This window comes from Cladosporium halotolerans (assembly GCF_011745625.1).
Source record: "Cladosporium halotolerans strain TM138-S3 chromosome Unknown Sca4, whole genome shotgun sequence".
Lineage (NCBI taxonomy): Eukaryota > Fungi > Ascomycota > Dothideomycetes > Cladosporiales > Cladosporiaceae > Cladosporium > Cladosporium halotolerans.
This window is the reverse complement of record NW_027191455.1, coordinates 95,848-114,262: the sequence shown is the minus strand read 5'-3', so window position 1 is coordinate 114,262 and position 18,415 is coordinate 95,848. Positions and strand designations below refer to the sequence as shown.

General features: G+C 56.4%; 7 protein-coding genes across 7 annotated transcripts; 5 read left to right on the top strand and 2 right to left on the bottom strand.

Moving 5' to 3' along the window:
- Nucleotides 1-451: 451 nt before the first annotated feature.
- On the top strand, nucleotides 452-3,244 carry WHR41_01493 (uncharacterized protein; the record flags this gene model as incomplete). The annotated part of the gene is made up of 15 exons (XM_069370099.1): nucleotides 452-1,196; nucleotides 1,249-1,337; nucleotides 1,411-1,680; nucleotides 1,733-1,798; nucleotides 1,854-1,977; nucleotides 2,034-2,100; nucleotides 2,216-2,247; nucleotides 2,331-2,355; nucleotides 2,464-2,477; nucleotides 2,576-2,636; nucleotides 2,708-2,726; nucleotides 2,807-2,877; nucleotides 2,951-2,976; nucleotides 3,049-3,111; nucleotides 3,180-3,244. 15 exons carry the CDS (start codon nucleotides 452-454, stop codon nucleotides 3,242-3,244), a joined length of 1,737 nt encoding a protein of 578 aa, XP_069232897.1.
- A 1,151-nt stretch (nucleotides 3,245-4,395) lies between these two features.
- Nucleotides 4,396-7,787, top strand: WHR41_01492 (uncharacterized protein). The gene is made up of 3 exons (XM_069370098.1): nucleotides 4,396-5,564; nucleotides 5,617-7,445; nucleotides 7,500-7,787. Exons 1-3 carry the CDS (start codon nucleotides 5,327-5,329, stop codon nucleotides 7,515-7,517), a joined length of 2,085 nt encoding a protein of 694 aa, XP_069232896.1. The 5' UTR covers nucleotides 4,396-5,326; the 3' UTR covers nucleotides 7,518-7,787.
- Nucleotides 7,788-7,904: 117 nt separating this feature from the next.
- Nucleotides 7,905-9,093, top strand: WHR41_01491 (uncharacterized protein). Its single transcript, XM_069370097.1, has 2 exons — nucleotides 7,905-8,159; nucleotides 8,552-9,093. Exons 1-2 carry the CDS (start codon nucleotides 8,043-8,045, stop codon nucleotides 8,975-8,977), a joined length of 543 nt encoding a protein of 180 aa, XP_069232899.1. The 5' UTR covers nucleotides 7,905-8,042; the 3' UTR covers nucleotides 8,978-9,093.
- A 67-nt stretch (nucleotides 9,094-9,160) lies between these two features.
- WHR41_01490 (uncharacterized protein) lies at nucleotides 9,161-9,508 on the bottom strand (the record flags this gene model as incomplete). The annotated part of the gene is made up of 1 exon (XM_069370096.1): nucleotides 9,161-9,508. The coding sequence occupies one exon, from the start codon at nucleotides 9,506-9,508 to the stop codon at nucleotides 9,161-9,163; it is 348 nt and encodes a 115-aa protein (XP_069232898.1).
- A 337-nt stretch (nucleotides 9,509-9,845) lies between these two features.
- Nucleotides 9,846-11,968, top strand: WHR41_01489 (uncharacterized protein). The gene is made up of 3 exons (XM_069370095.1): nucleotides 9,846-11,194; nucleotides 11,252-11,492; nucleotides 11,562-11,968. Exons 1-3 carry the CDS (start codon nucleotides 10,381-10,383, stop codon nucleotides 11,830-11,832), a joined length of 1,326 nt encoding a protein of 441 aa, XP_069232665.1. The 5' UTR covers nucleotides 9,846-10,380; the 3' UTR covers nucleotides 11,833-11,968.
- Nucleotides 11,969-12,126: 158 nt separating this feature from the next.
- WHR41_01488 (uncharacterized protein) lies at nucleotides 12,127-13,967 on the top strand (the record flags this gene model as incomplete). Its single annotated transcript, XM_069370094.1, has 2 exons — nucleotides 12,127-13,569; nucleotides 13,621-13,967. The coding sequence occupies exons 1-2, from the start codon at nucleotides 12,195-12,197 to the stop codon at nucleotides 13,965-13,967; spliced, it is 1,722 nt and encodes a 573-aa protein (XP_069232666.1). The 5' UTR covers nucleotides 12,127-12,194.
- A 3,727-nt stretch (nucleotides 13,968-17,694) lies between these two features.
- Nucleotides 17,695-18,300, bottom strand: WHR41_01487 (uncharacterized protein; the record flags this gene model as incomplete). The annotated part of the gene is made up of 1 exon (XM_069370093.1): nucleotides 17,695-18,300. The coding sequence occupies one exon, from the start codon at nucleotides 18,298-18,300 to the stop codon at nucleotides 17,695-17,697; it is 606 nt and encodes a 201-aa protein (XP_069232620.1).
- Nucleotides 18,301-18,415: the final 115 nt, after the last annotated feature.

Here is an 18,415-nt window from a genome sequence, read left to right as displayed (position 1 = left end):
AAATCCCACTATCCCCATGATCTCCCCCGTACCCTTGCAAGCGACGAGCTAGACGGCTCGGTCGGCAGACTCGTGCTAGACGAGCTTGTTTTCGCTTCCCCTTGTGGAGTTTCATCCTTCTCTTCTGTACGTCCTGTCGTAGCGTCAGGGATGGATTTTGCAACGCGAGGCTAGAAAGTGGTGGACGAGTGGTTTGGTCGTTGAGCTTATCAGTTCTGGCATTGGACCTGGATTTCTGGACGACCTCATCGATTGCCGGCCGATATCGCCGGGGTTGCGTACACGGGAGCCCCGCCACATTTGTCTGGATATTTGGGGTGTAAAGACAAGTCTGGTCTCGACGTTGGAGTACAAATCTATCTATATCCACCTGGTAAAAAAACGAACCTACTCCAAATCACCTACCTGCCGAAACAAAACAAGACGCATGGACTCCTCCAGCACCTCAACAATGGACCCCGAAAAAGGCTCCCTCGCCGCCGACGCGGCCGCCAACGCAGACCGGCGCCGCGAGAGCGTCGAATCCGACGGGCCGCACGTCCACGACGACGAAGACGCCGCGCAGACGTCCATAGCGCGCAAGAAGACGTCGAACAGCAATTACTTGACGCCGCTGCACTCGACGCGCAGCCGGTCGTCCGTCCGCTCGCAGAAATCCTACGCCGGCGCGGACGGGTACACGCATTTCGCGCACGAGGACGAGGAGAGGCCCGAACCACCCGGCGCCAACGGCGCAGCAGGCTCGAAAAACGCACACGGCAACGACGGCGACGCCTCCGAGAAAGACTTCGAAGTGCGCTGGACGGGGCCCGAGGACCCGCAGAACCCCAAGAGCGCCGGCTGGGCGCCGCTCTGGCGCAAGTGGACGATCGTGCTGCTGGGCTCGGCGTCGTCGATGTGCGTGACGTTCGCGTCGGCGCTGTACACGAGCGCGTACGGCGGGATCGAGCGCGAGTTCGCCATCTCGCGGCTCGCGGCGACGGTGGGGCTGAGCATCTTCGTGTGCGGGCTGGGGCTGGGGCCGATGTTCTTGAGCCCGCTGTCGGAGTTTTATGGGCGGCGGCCGATCTATCTGTGCGCGTTTGGGATGTATTTCGTTTGGTTGATTCCGTGCGCGCGGGCGGAGAATCTGGCGACGATGCTGGTTGCGAGGTTTTTGGATGGGTTGAGCGGGTCGGCGTTTTTGAGTGTTGCTGGTTTGTTGGGTTGTCTCTGGAGTGAGTGGATGCTATGCTGACATGACAACAGGCGGGACGGTTGGCGATACGTTTCCGAAGGAGAAACTGAGCATGCCGATGATGATTTACAGTGCTGCGCCGTTTTGTGGACCTCTTTTGGTAGGTCAAACGATACACCAATCTTTGTCTGCGAGGTTGTTAGCTCTACATTGTGTGCTAACATGAAGAACAGGGTCCCGTTGTGGGAAACTTCATCGCTAGCTACAAGAGCTGGAGGTGGTGCTTTTACGTGCTGATGATGTGGGCAGGCGTCAACTGGCTGCTGCTCTTCTTCTTCGTGCCCGAGACTTATTCTCCTGTCCTGCTCAGGAGAAAGGCAAGGCAGCTGCGCAAGGAGACAGGTGACCAGCGTTGGAAAGCCCCCATCGAGATGATGAACAAGTCAGTGACCAAGACCGTCATGTTGAGCTGCGTTCGCCCCTTCCAGTTGCTGTTCTTCGAGGTATGGTGCATGCTGTCACGGTGATTGGCGGCTTGACTAACAGCTGATTTAGCCGATGTGTCTCAACCTCTGCCTGCTGTCAGCAATTCTGTTGGGCGTGTTGTACTTGTTTTTCGGCGTGAGTGTGAGATCGTTGAGATCTGTCGTCTCATCAATGCTGACATCTCGCCCAGGCCTTTCCCCTAGTCTTCGGAAACAACCACGGCTTCAACCTGTGGCAGACTGGCCTAACCTTCCTGGGCTTGTTCGTTGGCAACGTCATTGGCGTCTCTTGCGACCCCCTTTGGCGACGGAACTGTACGTTGATGCCCAGCCGGCGCACTCTTTTGCCACGTGTGACTGACCCGACGCAGACGACCGGCTCGTGCGCAACAACGGTGGAATATCAGAGCCGGAATTCCGATTGCCACCAACCATTTTGTGAGTTGTGATTTGGAAATCGACCCCAGACCAGGGAAACTGCACATGCTGCAGCATACGAGCACGGCGTCAAGGATTCGAAGACCAGAATAGAGATACTAACACGTGCGACCAGGGGAGCGGCACTCGTGCCCATCAGCTTGTTTGGTGAGTTTGGTAGAGAGCTAGGGCTCGAACGTCCTATCGCGACGTGATATTAGACGAGAGATCGAGCGAGCTGACGCCTGCAGGGTTTGGCTGGACCACCTTCCCATGGTACGCTACCCGGACACTGCATTTATACACTTGCACTGCCTTGTTCCTGGGTTGAGAACGACCGGATTGGGACCTGCGTGTCGCTGACTCTTATCTCAATTCGTGCAGGGTGCATTGGATAGGTACGATCAGCTCGCATCATGCGCTGCGTGTGGTGGTGATCATTGCATCGGCGGGCGCAGGAGCAGGAGCACATGCTAATGACACGCTTTGCTTGCAGTGCCGATCATCTTCAGCGGCCTGTTCGGCATAGGCAACATCTTCTGCTTTTCCGGGATCTTGTAAGTGACCGCATGGCGATTTCCCGCGAATGGGAAGCGATGGCACCTCTGCTGACACGGCGCGCGCGCAGTACATTCCTCGTCGAATGCGTAGGTGGCCTGGCCATGCGGCTTGGCGGGCCAGATCGCACGTCTCAAAGGCTGGGTCGGTATACTGACACGACGCGCAGTATCCCCTGTATTCTGCGTCAGCGCTCGCAGCAAACTCGTTCGCACGCTCGTCCTTTGCAGCGGCCTTTCCGTGCGTGCACCCCTCCCCAACCCCAGGGATACGCTCGAGTCCGTTTGACAAAGCTCGCTAACCGAGACAACAGCTTGTTCGGTGTTCAGATGTACAACGGTGAGTGCTCTCAGGGCGACGATTGCTTCGCCGGCGGCGAAAGAGCGGTGACTGATTCGGATGCGCCTCCAGCCTTGGACTATCAATGGGCCAGCTCGCTGCTGGGCTTCGTCGCGCTCGCCATGGCGCCGTTCCGTACGTCTCCCTGCAAACCCTCCCACGTCCCAGTACCGTGGGCCGGCACCGCTGATCGCTTCCGGCAGCAATTCTGTTCTTCAAGTTCGGCAAGAGGCTCAGGGGCACCTCGCGCTTCGCGCAGGCCTCGTAGGGATGCGCATGCGTTACATATCTATTAGATTAAATGCCGTGCAATACAGCGCACGAGGGCCGCGGCCCGGAATAGACGCCGCCGCCGCCGCCGTGCTGTTGAACCCTCCCGTCTTCCTTCCAGTCCAGTCCAGTCCATCCCGCCAGACGTTCCCAGCGCATCTCACTGCCGCACGCGCAGGCCGCAGCAGCCCGCAGCGTTGGGAGCCGCGCCGTGCCAGACAAGCAAGCAAGCAATGGAAGCATCGGCTCGCCGGCGCACGCCAGCTCGGCTGCAAGGCGGGCTCTGCCACGTGACACAGGCCGCTCAGGTCAGCGTGCCGGGGGCCATCGCACAGCGTGCGACGGGAGATCGAGTGCGACGGCGGGCGGAGCCATTCAGACGGCGCGATTGCGCGTGCCTTGCCGCCGCGCGAGCAACGCCTGGCAGCTGCAGTTTCGCCCCACGCCGGCGGGCGCACGCGACGCTGCACAGGCGCAGGCAGGCTGAGTGTCACTGAGTGATGGGGCCGAACGTGGCAGACAGGTGGTGAAGGCTGCACGCGGCCTGCTTGGGGTGGAGCGGGTGGAGCGAGGGGGAGAGGGCATGCCAATGATGCTGGTGTATCGGGGCAGCACAGACGCAGGAGGAGCGCGCCAAGGGTGGATGGATGGGTGGATTGGATGGATGGACGGATTGATGGATGCTATAGATAAATAATATAGTGGGCCACGCGAGGGCGGCAGGACACCTGCGCAGACGTGTATCGGCGGGCGGGCATGGGCGTTGCTCGCAATATCCAGGTGTACATGGTACCTTGCGCGGTGGCTCTCGCGCTGGCGAGATGGCGCGAGATGGCCGTTGCTCGCGGCTGCTGGGCTTGGCGGGTGGGCCTGGCGTGCCTGGCGAGCCTCAGGTTCAAGGCTCTCACGGCTGTCTCCTCTGGGCGTTTGCGGGGGGCAGCTGGAGATGGAGGAGCTGCTGAGGACTGTGCGTGCGCGCGCTGGAGAAGCTGCTGACCAGCCAAAGCCAAAGCAGCCACGAGGGCAGCCACCGACAGCCGAGCCGGCACCAGCCCAGCAGCAGCAGCAGCAGCAGCAGCAGCCCGCACTCGCCCGCACATCCTCTCGCGGCTCGCTCGCAGCTCTCTGCACCACCTCCCCGGTGCCTGCAGCACATCCATCTCCCAAACACCTCCTCCCACCACCGCCCACCACGCCACTGCTGGCCCTCCCGTGCGCGTCTGCACCTCGCCGGCTCGCGCGCCCGCCTCTCACCACACCGCGCCCGTCCGCACTCTCCACTCTCCACTCTCCCCTCCGCCCGCCGGCCTTTGAGCAGCGTCTTCGCCTGCATACGAGCCTCGGTCGCGCAGCAGCAAAACCCTGCGTATCCCTCTCGCGCGCCGCCCAACAACCTCCCTCACCCTCCACACCCAACGCGAACCGGCAGCATGGTCGTCGCCGCGTCATGATTGGCACAGCCCGTCGCACCGCATCAGCTCCTCCACCACTGCTGGGCCCGCCGATGCGCCTACCGCTACCACCGCATGCGCTCTCGCCTCTACCCTGCCGTACCACGCCATTGCCCGTCCGTGTCTTCGAACCCGGCTGAACCCTCGCCGTCCGCACCGCTCCCGCACCGCCCATTGGTGGCTGCCCCGTCGCACGCCTGCAGGCACTTCATTGCTGCGCCGCCGTCTCAGCGCGCAAGAGTCTGGAGAAAGCTCGAGACCGACGCTGCACAAACCGCTCTGGGAACCACCCCAGCCCTGCACGCATCCAGCCGCTATATTCTTGCCAGCTGAAGCGCGCATTCTCTGTTGCACCGCGGTCGCGAGCCGCACAACAGCCCGCGTGACTTCGAACCGAGGGCAAGGTAGCGGGCGATTGGGCGCAGCCCCCGCTACTCCAACTGTTGGGTCCGCTGCTGCTATTCCGGAGCAGCGGGTCTGCCATATCAGGCCATCGGCGTGCGGGTGACTGCAGTTCCCGCGCCTTCCCGGCTTGTGCGCTGCCCTCCACGCTGTCTGCAGCCTCGCCTCGCGCTGCCCTGGTGGATCGTGCTGCCCACTCCGCGACACCGTCGTAGCGAAGATTTAATATGTCGCCCGACGCCGAGGATGCCTCGCCTTCTCCTGGACCTGGCGTTGACCAGGACAGCTCCAGCATGATGGCTGACGAGAAGGTCGACCGCGCCTCCACCGACGAGAAGAGCCCTGCCCGCAGTGGCGTCGAGAATAAGCCTCCTCCGAAGAGCAATGCTAAAGACCCGTCTCGCCCGCGCAGGAAGAAAGCTCGTCGAGCTTGTTTCGCGTGTCAGAGGGCACATCTGACCTGCGGTAAGTTGTTTGGATCACGAGTTGGGAGAGGAACGACTGACGTGAGATGCAGGCGACGAGCGCCCTTGTTTGAGGTGTATCAAACGTGGGCTTCAGGATCAATGCCATGACGGAGTCAGGAAGAAGGCCAAATACCTTCACGATGCTCCCCCCGAAGCTCTTATGCCGGGCTTCCCATCAAATCAGTTCCCCACGAACGGTTCACAAAATGCACCACCCGTTACGACAAACCCACAAATGCCGCCAAACGGCATACCTATATCTCAACCTTCCAACTTCATGCCGCAAGCGTCCAACAATGCTTTCCCTCAATTCAACCCTGTAAATCACAGGGGTAGAATGAGCGCGCCCATGATCGAAGGCAACGATCCAATGCTGGGTGGTAATTTTGGCCAGCAGACTGTTGAGACACCTTCTCAGTATCAGTCGACTCCCAATCAGCAGGTGTCACCGGTACAGACGATTCCCGGTTCCATAGACCAACCGCCTACAATCGAGACTTCGGGAGGTCAATCATACGATCAATCGTTCATCGATCCAAACGATCCTTCGCTGTTCAACTTTGACATTTCTGGTTTGAACTTCGGTAACCATTACGGTGCTCTCGAATTCGGCATGCTTGGCCATATGTCTTCTGGAGCCGTTGGTACACCAGATGTCGACTTGGGCTCCATGAGTGGCCAGTCACACCATGGCAGCATGTCGTATGATAACCCGTCAGGCTTCACCCGTGGAAATAGCTTTAGCTACAACCAATTTCCGGGCTGGCAGGGTTTGCAACGCCAAACAAGCAACAGCAACATCTGGACGGCGTCGAGTAACGGCATGGACGCGTTCGCGATTGGCGAGGCGTCTTTGACTGGCCAGAGTCCAGCTTCACAGAGCCTCGACTTTGGTTCCAACTACCAAGGAGGCAACATGTCTCCCGAAAACCAGTTTGCGCAGATCGAGCAAAATCAAAACCAAAACCAGTCTCAGGACCTGCTGCGTCAAAGCTTCTCACAGCCGGCCCAACAACAGCAACAACGAAAGCCTGCTCCGAATTACAACGGAGGCGGGCTTCAACGCAAGAGGAGAAGAGACATTTCAGAAATTTACACTTCTGTCACTGCACCCTATCCTTACACGCAAGGCTTCCACGCCTTGACAGCGTTCTTGCAAAAGCGTTTCCCATCCAAGAAGACCCTTCGCATCGCAAAAGCGCTCGCATCGATCAGACCCTCGTTCATCTCCTGTAATAAGAATCTGGGGCACGAGGATCTGATCTTTATGGAGAAGTGCTTCCAGCGGACTCTTTGTGAGTATGAGGATTTCGTGAATCACTACGGCACGCCGACTATCATTTGCCGACGGACAGGCGAGATTGCTGCTGTCAGCAAAGAGTTCTCTCTCGTCACTGGTTGGCGCCGAGATGTATTGCTCGGCAAAGAGCCGAACCTCAACATCAACACCGGCACCAACGGATCCGGCACGCAAACCGGTACCAGCTCCCGCGGCGCGGTCACGCCTCGCGCGCCGATCGACATCGACCCCGGCCGTCCACAGCCCGTCTTCCTCGCAGAAATCATGGACGAGGACAGCGTGGTGCAATTCTACGAGGACTTCGCCGAGCTCGCTTTCGGCGCTTCGCGTGCATCGATCATCGGATCCACCGTCTCGCTGCTAAAATACAAGACTAAAGAGGACCCGGGCTGGGGCGTCGGCGACTTCGGCGACGACAGCAAGAAGCGTCCCTCGACCGGTGAGATCAAGCTCGAACCTCTGATGAAAGGCGAGGCGGGCACGAAAGCGCTGGGCGACCGCGACGGCCGGGTCGAGTGCAGCATGTGCTGGACCGTCAAGAGAGACGTCTTCGACATTCCCATGTCTATCGTCATGAACGTGAGTTGCTACTACCTGTACCTTCCATCGGTGATTCCACTGACAGCCTCGCAGTTTTTACCCATCATATGACGTTGTCATTATTGTGTGACACGCCTGTATTTCATTGTTCTGTTCGGTATTATTCGCTGGCATAGCATGATCAAAAGTTGGCAGGCACCGACCGGCTTGGTTCGCTGGTCTGGAAGGGAATGGGGGGGATTTGGGCGGCAAGAATTTTGGCCCTCGAGGGCATTTCGAATGCGTTTTATGTCTCTATAATGGCGACTATGAAATGACTCTTCTGAGCCGCGGAAATGTCTTTCCATGTTAGCAATGATTTGATCACCATTATGCATGTTATTCCACGTCTGTTGTCGTCACGAACTCCCATGACACAGAATGCCTGAGGCATTCCTCAGGTACCCCAGCTCGATGAATGGTGACATCGATCGACTGCTAAATTTGGCCCCGGCGTCCAGTTCGACTGTGTAACCGCACGCGTTCGCATTCTAGAATATAGATGAGCCCAAATAGCGGTCACTCCGGTCCTGCGCTTCGACTGATCAGGCGCAAAGAAATTCATTCGCTGCTGGACAGTACAGTACATCCCACATCATGCGGCCAGACGGACCTCGAGACCCGACCGCAGGCCCGGACGCCGGGCCTGAGAAGCCGTTCCCGCTGAGACTCGATGGCAAGGTGATCAAGGGGTTTGGGAGGGGGAGCAAGGAGGTGAGTTTGCTTGTTGCTTTCTTTTGTGCTTTTTGTCGTTCGTTTGTTGCGCTTAAAGTCTGCCAACATGCATATCGCTGCGCCTTGCTTTTTTCGCCTGCAGCTTGCGTCTGCCACACCTGCGTCGACCGATGCGAACGCCTTGCAACGCACTCCTACACGTGGGCATCACGAAAACTTCCAAAGCCGCGGAGCTGGACGCTCGCACGACACAGCATAGCACATCACAGCACTCTTCCAGCACAGCAGTCCATCCCTCACACCACGCCAGACACCCCGTCCAACCCCCATCCCCCGCCACCACCCTGCCGCCACCCGCATCCCTCCATTCTTTGCGCGACCATCAGCATCAACGCCTCCAAAAAAGCACACCAAACTAACCGCCCCTCCAGCTCGGCATCCCCACAGCCAACATCCCCCTCACCGGCCTCTCCGTCGGCGGACACTCCTCCATCGCGTCGGGCATCTACTACGGCTTCGCGGGCCTCTCGCCCTGCGCCGCCGTCGGCCCCGAGCCCGCCGTCTTCCCCATGGTCATGAGCATCGGCTGGAATCCGTTCTACAAGAACACGGTGCGCAGCGTCGAGGTGCACGTCTTGCACGATTTCGAGACGGATTTTTACGGCAGCCATATGAATTTGGTTATTCTGGGGTTTATCCGCCCGGAGTACGATTATGTGAGTGTCGAGGCGCTGGTGGAGGATATCAGGACGGATGTGGAGGTTGCGAGGAGGAGTTTGGCTAGGGAGGCGTATAGGGTGTACGAGGGGGAGGCGGGGTTGAGGGAGTTTGAGGGGAGGAGCGAGGTTGCTGAGTGAATGATGGGGTGGGTTGGGGTTGGGGAGAGATAGATTACATTGCTTGCTTGCTTGGCTACACTAGATTTTTTCTCCCGTCCCGACTGGTCTCTCGAAGATCATAACCGTCTTTGCTGCGCGCATGCCCTTTTCATTATTTCATCACTGATCATACACTGCCAACCTTCAACTCAAAGACCACCCTTAAGCACCACCCTCCCTCTTAGCGTACTCATCCTCCATCCTCTCCTCGTACTGCGCGTCCCTCTCGGCCTGCGCATCCGTCACGTCTTCGATCCTCCTGCTCGCGGCCGCGCCGCCGCCGGACCCCGCGCCTTCCAGCAGCTCGCGGCCCTGCGGGTCGTAGTGCCTGGTCTCTTGCACGGCGGGCTCGCCGAGGTTCTGGGAGGTGGATTGCACGGTCGTGCCGTGGACAGGGTCCGTGTTGGACTGGTGCGTGCTGCGGTGGCCGGTCGTTTGCTCGCCGTTGGAGCTGCTGCTGGACGAGGTGCTGTAGCTGAAGGAGCTGGTTGTGAAGGTGTTGGAGGACATTGTGGTGGTGCTGTTATCTTGTGTGGGGGTTGATTTGTTTTTGACGTTCTTCGCTGAGATGTCTGAATGTGTGAGAATGTTGTGAGATGAAGGTGTCAATGGGGAGCTATTTGAGAGCTGGTGTTTGCCTGGACTATGAGTGAATCTTGATCTTGAGATGTGATGTCATTGGTGGCACGAGTGATGTGTGATGTGTGTTCTGGTTTGTTCTAGCTTCAGCTTGACCGTTTCGCCACTGTGGCCCCGAGGACCTACAGGCAACCGTGAAATGGTATGTGGACGTGTAGCGACAGTCCTCTAGACCATCTCTGCCAGTCGACAGGCCAAGGTGTCGTCCACTGATGTCGGAGGGATGCGACGAGATCGGACGGACGCCACACAACGAGCCGGCGCTAAGCGGCACGCACAAGGAAATCCTACCCCAAAACGGTAATGCCCACCCATCGCCAATCGACTCTCCCACCAAGAACCCTGCGGGCGCCCTCTGCCGACGAGCGAGAGGCAAACCCATCCCGGGGCTCTAATTCACGCCCTGCAATTCGTGCGCATCGCCGCCCGCTCGGCTTCTGATGGCGGGCTCTGCGTGCGCGTCGAGCTTGGGGAGCTCATACCGAGAATGTCCATTGTACACGCCCTACAACTGTGTCTCTTGTCAAAAAGCAGCCCGTGGCCGCTCCACTCTCTGCACGCCCTGTAGTCATACCATTTTACAAGCAAAGCCTTGAATCCTTGTCGTCTCTGCTGCATTCGAATTGTGAAGAGTCGGGACGTATTTGAAAAACATTGGCCTGCCAAAAATACTTCCACAGAAACACATTCGTTCGCATTCAGCTTCTGCGGTTGCGCAGGATCTCAATCTCCATTCATTCACCATGGCTGACGGCTCGGCCACGTACTCATACCTCGTCGTTGGCGCCGGCGTCTTCGGCGTCTCGACCGCATACCACCTCATCAAGAAATTCCCAGACGCTTCAGTGACGATCGTGGACCGCGACCCATTCGACGCCGACAGCCGCGTGGCCGCTTCCTGGGACTGGAACAAAGTCGTCCGTGCCGACTACGATGACATAGTGTACTGCAAGATGGCGCTCGAGGCGCAGGACGTCTTCGAGACCGACCCGCTGTGGCAACCGTACTTCCACAAGACCGGCATTTACTGGATGTGCCGCAGCGACTACGCGCAGGACGTCATTGACAACTACAAGAAGCTCGGCCGGACTGCGGACCTGAAAGCGTTGCCTGTGGAGGAGGCGAGGAAGCTGTATGGCGGGTTGTTTGAGGATGCCGATTACAGAGACGTCAAAGAGGTGCTCGTCAACAAGACCAGTGGCTGGGTCGCGGCGGGAGATGTTCTGAGGGCAGTCACTCGTGAGTGCTTGAAGCTGGGCGTCAAGTATGTGACGGCCGATGTGGCTTCCTTGCAGTTCGACGACGAGGGCCGTTGCTCGGGTATCAAGAGCACGACCGGAGCTATCCTTTCTGCTTCTCACACAATTCTTTGCACGGGTGCTTTCACACCCAAGCTGCTCGAATGGAGCGCTCAAAGCAGTGGAATCAAGGAGCTCAGAGCCGGAGACAGGATCGTTGCAGGCGGTATTACTACTGGCATGACCAAGCTTGACGACGCCACTTACCCCCGATTTGCCAACATGCCCGTTGGTGTTCAGGGCTACACCGCGAAGACAGGTATGCATGATTTATTTCCGCTTTATGGCTGAAAAAGAAGCTAACAATCGCATACAGGTCCTTTCATTGGCAGCCTGCCTCCAACACCAGACCGTGAACTCAAGTGGTGGGGCCAGAAGATCTTCAGAAATACCAGCGAGGTGACACCCGGCCGCTTCCTGTCTGCACCTCCCGCCGAGCGCGACTATGCCCAGTGGAAGGTTTCCGGCAAGCTCAAGGAAGACATTGACTATGCGAACCACGTCTTTTACGGAAAGAACGGCGCGAACTGGACGATGGAGAAGCACCGCATTTGCTGGTAAGTATTCGAAGCAGGATTTCAGAAAAAGAAAAAAAAGATGAAACAGCTGCTAATCACTCACTGCAGGGACGCTTTCACAACCAGCTCCGACTTCATCATCTCGCCGCACTCCGGCGCCAAGGGCCTCTACGTCGCCACCTGCGGCAACTTCCACGGCTTCAAGTTCTTCCCCGTCCTGGGCAAGTACATCGTGGACATGATGGAGGGCGCTCTGTCGCCCGAGCTGCAAACGAAGTGGGCTTGGGATCGCGAGAGGCCCGATCCTTGCCTTTTCGCCGATTATCCCAGGCACGAGATGAGCGACCTTGAGGACCCGGTTAGGACGTCGAGGTTGTAGCTTCGGATGTTGTTTTGAGGAGCGAATGAGCGTTAATGATGAGTTTGCACTCTTTTCATAGAAGCTTGGAATTCTACAGAGCATTTACTACTTACGAATGGCATGGTTTTCTTGTGTCCACGGGACATTGATTGAATGGCACCGCCCAGGCTTGGCTCCAGCGCGCAACGTCGTTGCGTGAGGCTTCGCAGCTTGGATATCACACCTCACCTCACGACCAACAGCGCGCAATGTCGTTGCGCACCAAAGCTGTGCTACTAGTCACGCGTAATATCAATGTGTCCGAACTACAGCTTTGAAAATATAAAGAGGGTAAGTGGTAGTCTCATGTAGTAAGACCGAGGCCATATCACATCAACAAGATGCGCTTCCTACTATCCCCATTTCCCCTTATCTTATTATTCTTCCCCTTCCTCAATGCTCTCGCAACTCCACAGCAGCATTTGCCCTCTCATGACCAATCAAAGATCCTGAAGAGATGCACGACCAATGATCCGTGCTGGCCCGATGCCAAAACCTGGGCCGCATTCAATACTTCTATCTCCGGCCGTCTGATCGCCTCACGTCCTTCCGCCGCCGTGTGTCACGATCCATCATATGACAAGGAGCTATGCAGCGAAGCAAAAACCAACTGGACGAGCTCCGACTGGCGCACTGATCAGGCAGGCGCCTACTCCGCCATACTTTGGGAAGTAGGGGACGAGAAATGCTTCCTGGGCCCACGGCACGAGGTCTGCGAGCAAGGGCTGGTGCCGCCTATGTCTGTCAATGCGAGCTGTGTTGAAGACGTTGAGGCTGCTGTTCGCTTTGCGGATAGATACCATTTGTATCTCACCGTCAAGAACACGGGCCACGATCATCTCGGCCGGTCTAGTGGCGATGGATCTTTCGCTATCTGGACGCACAATATGAAGGGTAGAAAGTGGCATGACGCTTTCGTTCCATTCAACGCTCCTGTCAATACGCTTGGCGTGCCAGCCGTGACGCTTCAGGCCGGAGAGCAGTGGCTCGACGTATACCGGGATGCTACGGTGCACAACCGGACGGTCGTTGGTGGCTCCGCGCGTACCGTCGGTGCTGCCGGTGGGTATCTTCTCGGCGGTGGGCACTCACCATTCAGCTACTTCTACGGTCTGGCGGTCGACAATCTTGTGGAGATGACCATTGTGACGCCCAAAGGCAAGCACGTCACGATCAACGAATATTCCGATCCAGGATATTTCTGGGCCGTTCGCGGTGGAGGCGGCAGCGCATGGGGCGTGGTTACCAGTGTCACGTATAAGACACATCCCCTTCCGAGTCATATGGATGTTGCTTTTCTGCAGGTCAACACCACCTCTGTCGATATCTGGAAAGAAGCCTACGCTCATGCACTGCGAGGCCTGCCCGAGATGACAGATGCTGGATACACAGGCTACGGCAGCACAGAGGTCGGCAGTCTCGTACAATTCATCTTCCTGCAGCCAAATGGAACAGACGCGACGCTTGAGCGAGGCAAGTTAGGATTTCAGAAGCTGCTAGCAATGAACGGCTCCGACGGAACTTTTGTTGCTTTTGCGGGCTTCGCCCTGCCGTCTTGGGAGGCTTACATCAACCTCTTCCTTACAGATCCGAACACCGCAACAAATATCCAAGACGCCACCAGGCTCCTCACCCCTGAGGTGTTGTCGGAGAAAGCAAACGACCTGGTTGATCTCGCACTGCGGCACCCGGACGTTACTCCTGGGCATAACTTCAGTAAGAAGCTCACACGACCCAACCTGATCTCCAACTAACAAAACTCTCTAGTCGGGAAAGTCAATCCCTCTCAGCGCTCCAAAACCTCCGTCCACCCAATCTGGGCGCAAAGCCGGACAATTATGAGTTACGGCATCAATTGGCCAGACAATGCAACATCGGCAGAGAAGAAACGACGCAAGCAGGAGCTCGTCAAGGTCAGTCTGGAGCTAGGCGATATCGTGGGACCTGATAGCGGTACGTACATCAACGAGGCCAATCCTTATGAGCCGGACTGGAAAAATGTATTTTGGGGACCGAACTATGGGAGGCTTGAAAAGATTAAGAGAAGGATTGATCCGAGGGGTTTGATGGCTTGTAATCGATGTGTGGGAGGTGAGATTGTGTATGAGCCGTGATTTCATCAATCTTTTATCAGGATCTAATCTGTCTTATTGTCTGAATCTAGTACTAAAGAACTTTGGCTGTTGTTCAAAGAGTAAGGATCGATAGGACCAATGAAACAAGGAGATAGAATCAATCTCGTCGCAAGTCGAAAGCATTGGGCGACTCATCGTCACAGTTCTCCACACGATCATCACACTTCCTCCCAAGACCCGTCGTCCGAAGAGGAGACCTTCTCCCAATCATCGTCATCCTCAGCATCCTTCTCGACGTCCTCCTCAACATCCCCATCAGCCTTCACCTCAGCATTCTTCTTCGACGCCTCCTTCAACACCTTAATGTAAGCTCTCAGCTCCTCATTCTCCTCCTCCAAATCTTTCTTATCCTGCCTCACCTTCTCATGGTCACCGCACAGCTGCACGAAATAATCGTTCAAGTCCTCCTCCTCATCCTTCAGGTCGCGGAACTTCTTCTCAATCCGCTTGGCCTTGGCCTCAGAACCTGCCAGGCGGGACTGGAGGTCGTTGTTCTCGGTGCTGCAGATCTTCACTTGCAGTTCGAGGGCCTCCATCTTAGCCAGCAGGTCTTCGATCAAGGACGAGAATGCGCCGAAATGAGGTGGGTCGGTAGTCTTGAGTTCAGCCTCGGCCTTGACGGGCAGCGAGGCTGATGGCGGGATGGATGCAGGCGTTTGATAGGGAGGAGTCAACGGCACGCCGGTGATCGAGTAGGGGTTGGCGGTCGACGGTGGAGTGTAAAACATCCCAATTGGAGCCGCAACAGTAGAAGTGGAGGCCGAAGAAGGCTTGCGGGAGTGATGGCTGGCACCGATGCCTGTCGACGGCTGGGAGTTCAAGCGATTCAAGACTCTGCAGTCCTGATAGAGGTAGTTCATGGTGGCAGCTTTGGCCTCGGCCGCGAGTTTGGTGTTGGTGTTGTGCTTTGTGCACAGACTGGAAGCCAGGAGACAGTCGACAAGGTCGGAAACGCCTTCGACTGCCTCTTCGCTGGGGTTGGATCTGACCTGGTGGATGATTTCGTCTCTCAAAGCGGAAGCGGTGTCAAGAGCGTTTGCGTCAACCTTTCTGGTGTTCGCCAGCTTACAGATGGGTAGGCATCTACAGGCCGTGTTGTTCTCGCGAACTGGACATTTGTCCATGAAGTTTTCGTTGAAAATGGACGTTGTTTGGGTATGCATGTTGATAATGAAGCCGTGCTAAGTTGAAGAGATGAATGGGGTGGAGGAAGAGCTGATGTGGAGTTTTGCTTTAGGAAGAAAGAGATCGATGCGAAGAGGAAGAAGAAGAAGCTCTTTTGTACACTTTCGAGCTCTGTGACTGCGAAGGAGTCTGTTGGTAGTGAACCAGTCTCAACATGGTGTTTCATCATCTTTGTCCAGAAAGTCACAGCTCTCCTGACTTTCTAGCACTTCCGCGAGTGCTAATACTGCTGTGAATAACGCCTTTGCGTGAGACATCGCTGGCGCTAATGAATACAGTGAAGGTCTCTGGCATGAGAGACAGGTGCATGGCAGCTCTGGTATGTCCGTGGGCGCGTTGACATCTGATTTGTTGAAGCTCCCATGTCGGCCCGCGCGTAAACGACGTGCCTGTAAGAACCTGGAATGGCGGTCGGGTTCCATCAGGCAACGTCTTACATAGTCAGTGGCGCTGAGATGTTGCTATCCGCTGCTGATACGTTCAGATTCCGCTGCCAGAGAAAGACATTGCTACCAGTGTTGGCGTATTACATTCTAGCCTGGTATAAGAGAGCGCTGTCTCCTCCGTTGAACTCGCTCAAGCGACTGCCTGATCCGGTCGGGCTGAGATCTTGAACAAGGCTCGAGGATAGTCCAAATGAGATCGTAGGTCTTCCTTGTAATTACGGTGTGGTATCTAGTCTTGAGCGAGATCAGAGTAATTGTACAGACTCAACACCTCAGAAGGAGCAAAACAAAAATTGCGGCGCTGCAGAGCCCTCTTCTAGTGTTCGTCGTATGCAATAGGCCACTTGGACATGTTCCGCTCTATTCCCTGATCCAGCCGCGACACCTCCAATGATTCCTTGACATAGTCCTCGGTGTTCCCAAACATCTAGCCGCACCCAATCTCCAACATCTCGAAACACTGGCTCTACATTACAGAATTTAACGACGCGCGCGCAGTTGAGCCTTCAATGCCGCATTTTCTTCCTCCAGATCTTCACGATCCTGCTGTAGCTTCTCATCATCGCCCTGACGATTGTCACTGGCAGTCTTCAATTCCTCAATGATATCAAGAAGCTTGTCGTTGTTGCTTTGAAGGGTTTCAATGCGCTTCTTGAGGTCACGAGTTTCGAGTTTGCGCTTGCGGATATTGATATCCATCTCGTCCACGCGTGATTGAAGCTTCGTATTCTCGGCGTCTTGAGAGTTGCACTTGATCTCCAGGGTCTCCATTCGTTGTAAAAGATTATCAAGCAGTGACTGGCAACCAGCAGTAGAAAGGGTTTGGGAGGTTCCGGAGTCATCTTCGGTCTTGATTGGGATATGGTGACGGAAAGTGAAGTCAGTGGCGTTCGAGCCGATAGAAGCGAAGGGAGTACGTCCTAAGGTGGCTGTCGAGGAAGTCGCCTTCGAGGAGCCAATAGATGCTGTAGACACGGCCTTCGTCGATGTAGATTGGGAGGTTTCAAGATTTGGACGGTGCCTAACGCCGGTGCTCTTCGTTGGCTGGTTCGCTTGCTTGTTGAAGATGCCGCATTCCTCGCTCAAAAACTTCATAGAGCTCGCCGTCGACTCCTTGATCATTGCGAGGTGCTTTTGACATAGACAGTAGCCCAACAACTGCTTCACACTCGATTCAATATCAGCCAAAGACTCCTGGCTTTCTTTGTCCCTGGCAGAGGAGACGATTTGACGCTGAAGTTCGACAGCCTTCTTTGGAGCGCCCTTATCGTTGAAATGCACACGCTTGCAAGTAGGTACGTTGCCGCAGCGGCGATTGTTCACACGCATTGGACATTTGGTCGTGAAGTCATCATTGACGATGGAGTCCATTACCGCTTTTCCGTCGGCCATGTTGGGTGTTGACTTGTGCGCAGTAAAGTCGAAGAAAGTCGGTAGGAGCTGGTCCGCAATAAGAAGGACGAACTGCCCAGAAGTGTTTCATGAAGTGTCTCTCAAGCCTTTCATCAGTGTAGCACATGTGACTGCAAGTCTCAGCCTAGAGCTGCTTACACCTTGGAGAACACACAGTGGTGCCCGCATGGCCGCTGCTCAGCCCTGTCCGGCGTGCCGTGCACGCCAGACCCGGCAGATCGCCTTGGTTCGTATTGGTGCAAAGTTCTAGATCAGCAAGAGCTCGCGACTCTTCGTAGATGCATTCTCGTCTGATTCGCGACATCGGACGTGCCATCCGTCTCTTCCCCGCCCCAGGGCTTTGAGATGAATCGGCGGCCTAGAGTAGATTTAGCACCTGGCCTAGCAAATGCCGAAATAGAGGTGAAAAGGGGACGTGAAGTAATTGATGTAGTCTAAAATACAGCAAGTTTATCGATACACTCCCTTCTCTGCGAAGGAAAGGCGCCTGCGGGGTTGGATCATCCGCATCCGTTCGCCTTTATGCGAAGAATCGAGACGTATTCGCGGACGCTAGACCTTCAGTCTCCCGTGGAATGTCCATATCTCGAATGCTTCTCTGGTGCCTTTGATCATCACCCGAAAATCCAATAATTCCCCAAACTCCAATGCTGAAAGACGTTTTATGAGTGGCCAACGGACACCCTGATACCGAACGCACCGACTCTCCTCTTGCCTGCCTCGACAACGGTCTCCGTGTGATTCTTTTCGATACCCCTGATGACATAACCCGGGCCCTTGCTTGTGAGACCCTTCCTCGCCGTCTTCGATTGCGCTCTGTTGGCAGTCATACGCTTGCCGAGACGACCGGCGGCGCCCACGCTGATGCTTGTGACTTGCTTCAATCTCAGAGAGTGCATGATGTGGCCGATGGGGGCCTTCGCGCGCGCCATTGAAGAGGTCGAGGGATCCTTAGCGAGCGCCTTTGCGGCAGCTTTAGCATGGTCGGCTTGCGAGGGCACTTCCGACTGCGATGTGGGTAGCTGCGCTCTTCGCACGACTTCTCGCACGACCCTGCGGGGCGTATTTTGACGATCCTTCAGCTTCTGGGTGACGAGAGAGGCGAGGACTTCCGAGTTCAGATGTGGGCGCTTGAGTTCGACGAAGTTGAGCTCGACCGGCTTGCCGTACGTTTTGGCGAGGAGGGACTGGAGCGGCCTTTGCACGGTTGGGGTGAAGAGGTCAACTGCAAGGCGCTTTGCGGCGCGGCCGACTGGGGGTGGCGGCATGGCTGATGTTGTAGCGGGAATGCGATTGCGACCAGTGACAGTCGTATGGAGTGGGATATCTCGACGATAGACTAGATGGAAGTTCGCCGCGGGAGTGAGCCGCGCTGTTAATCAA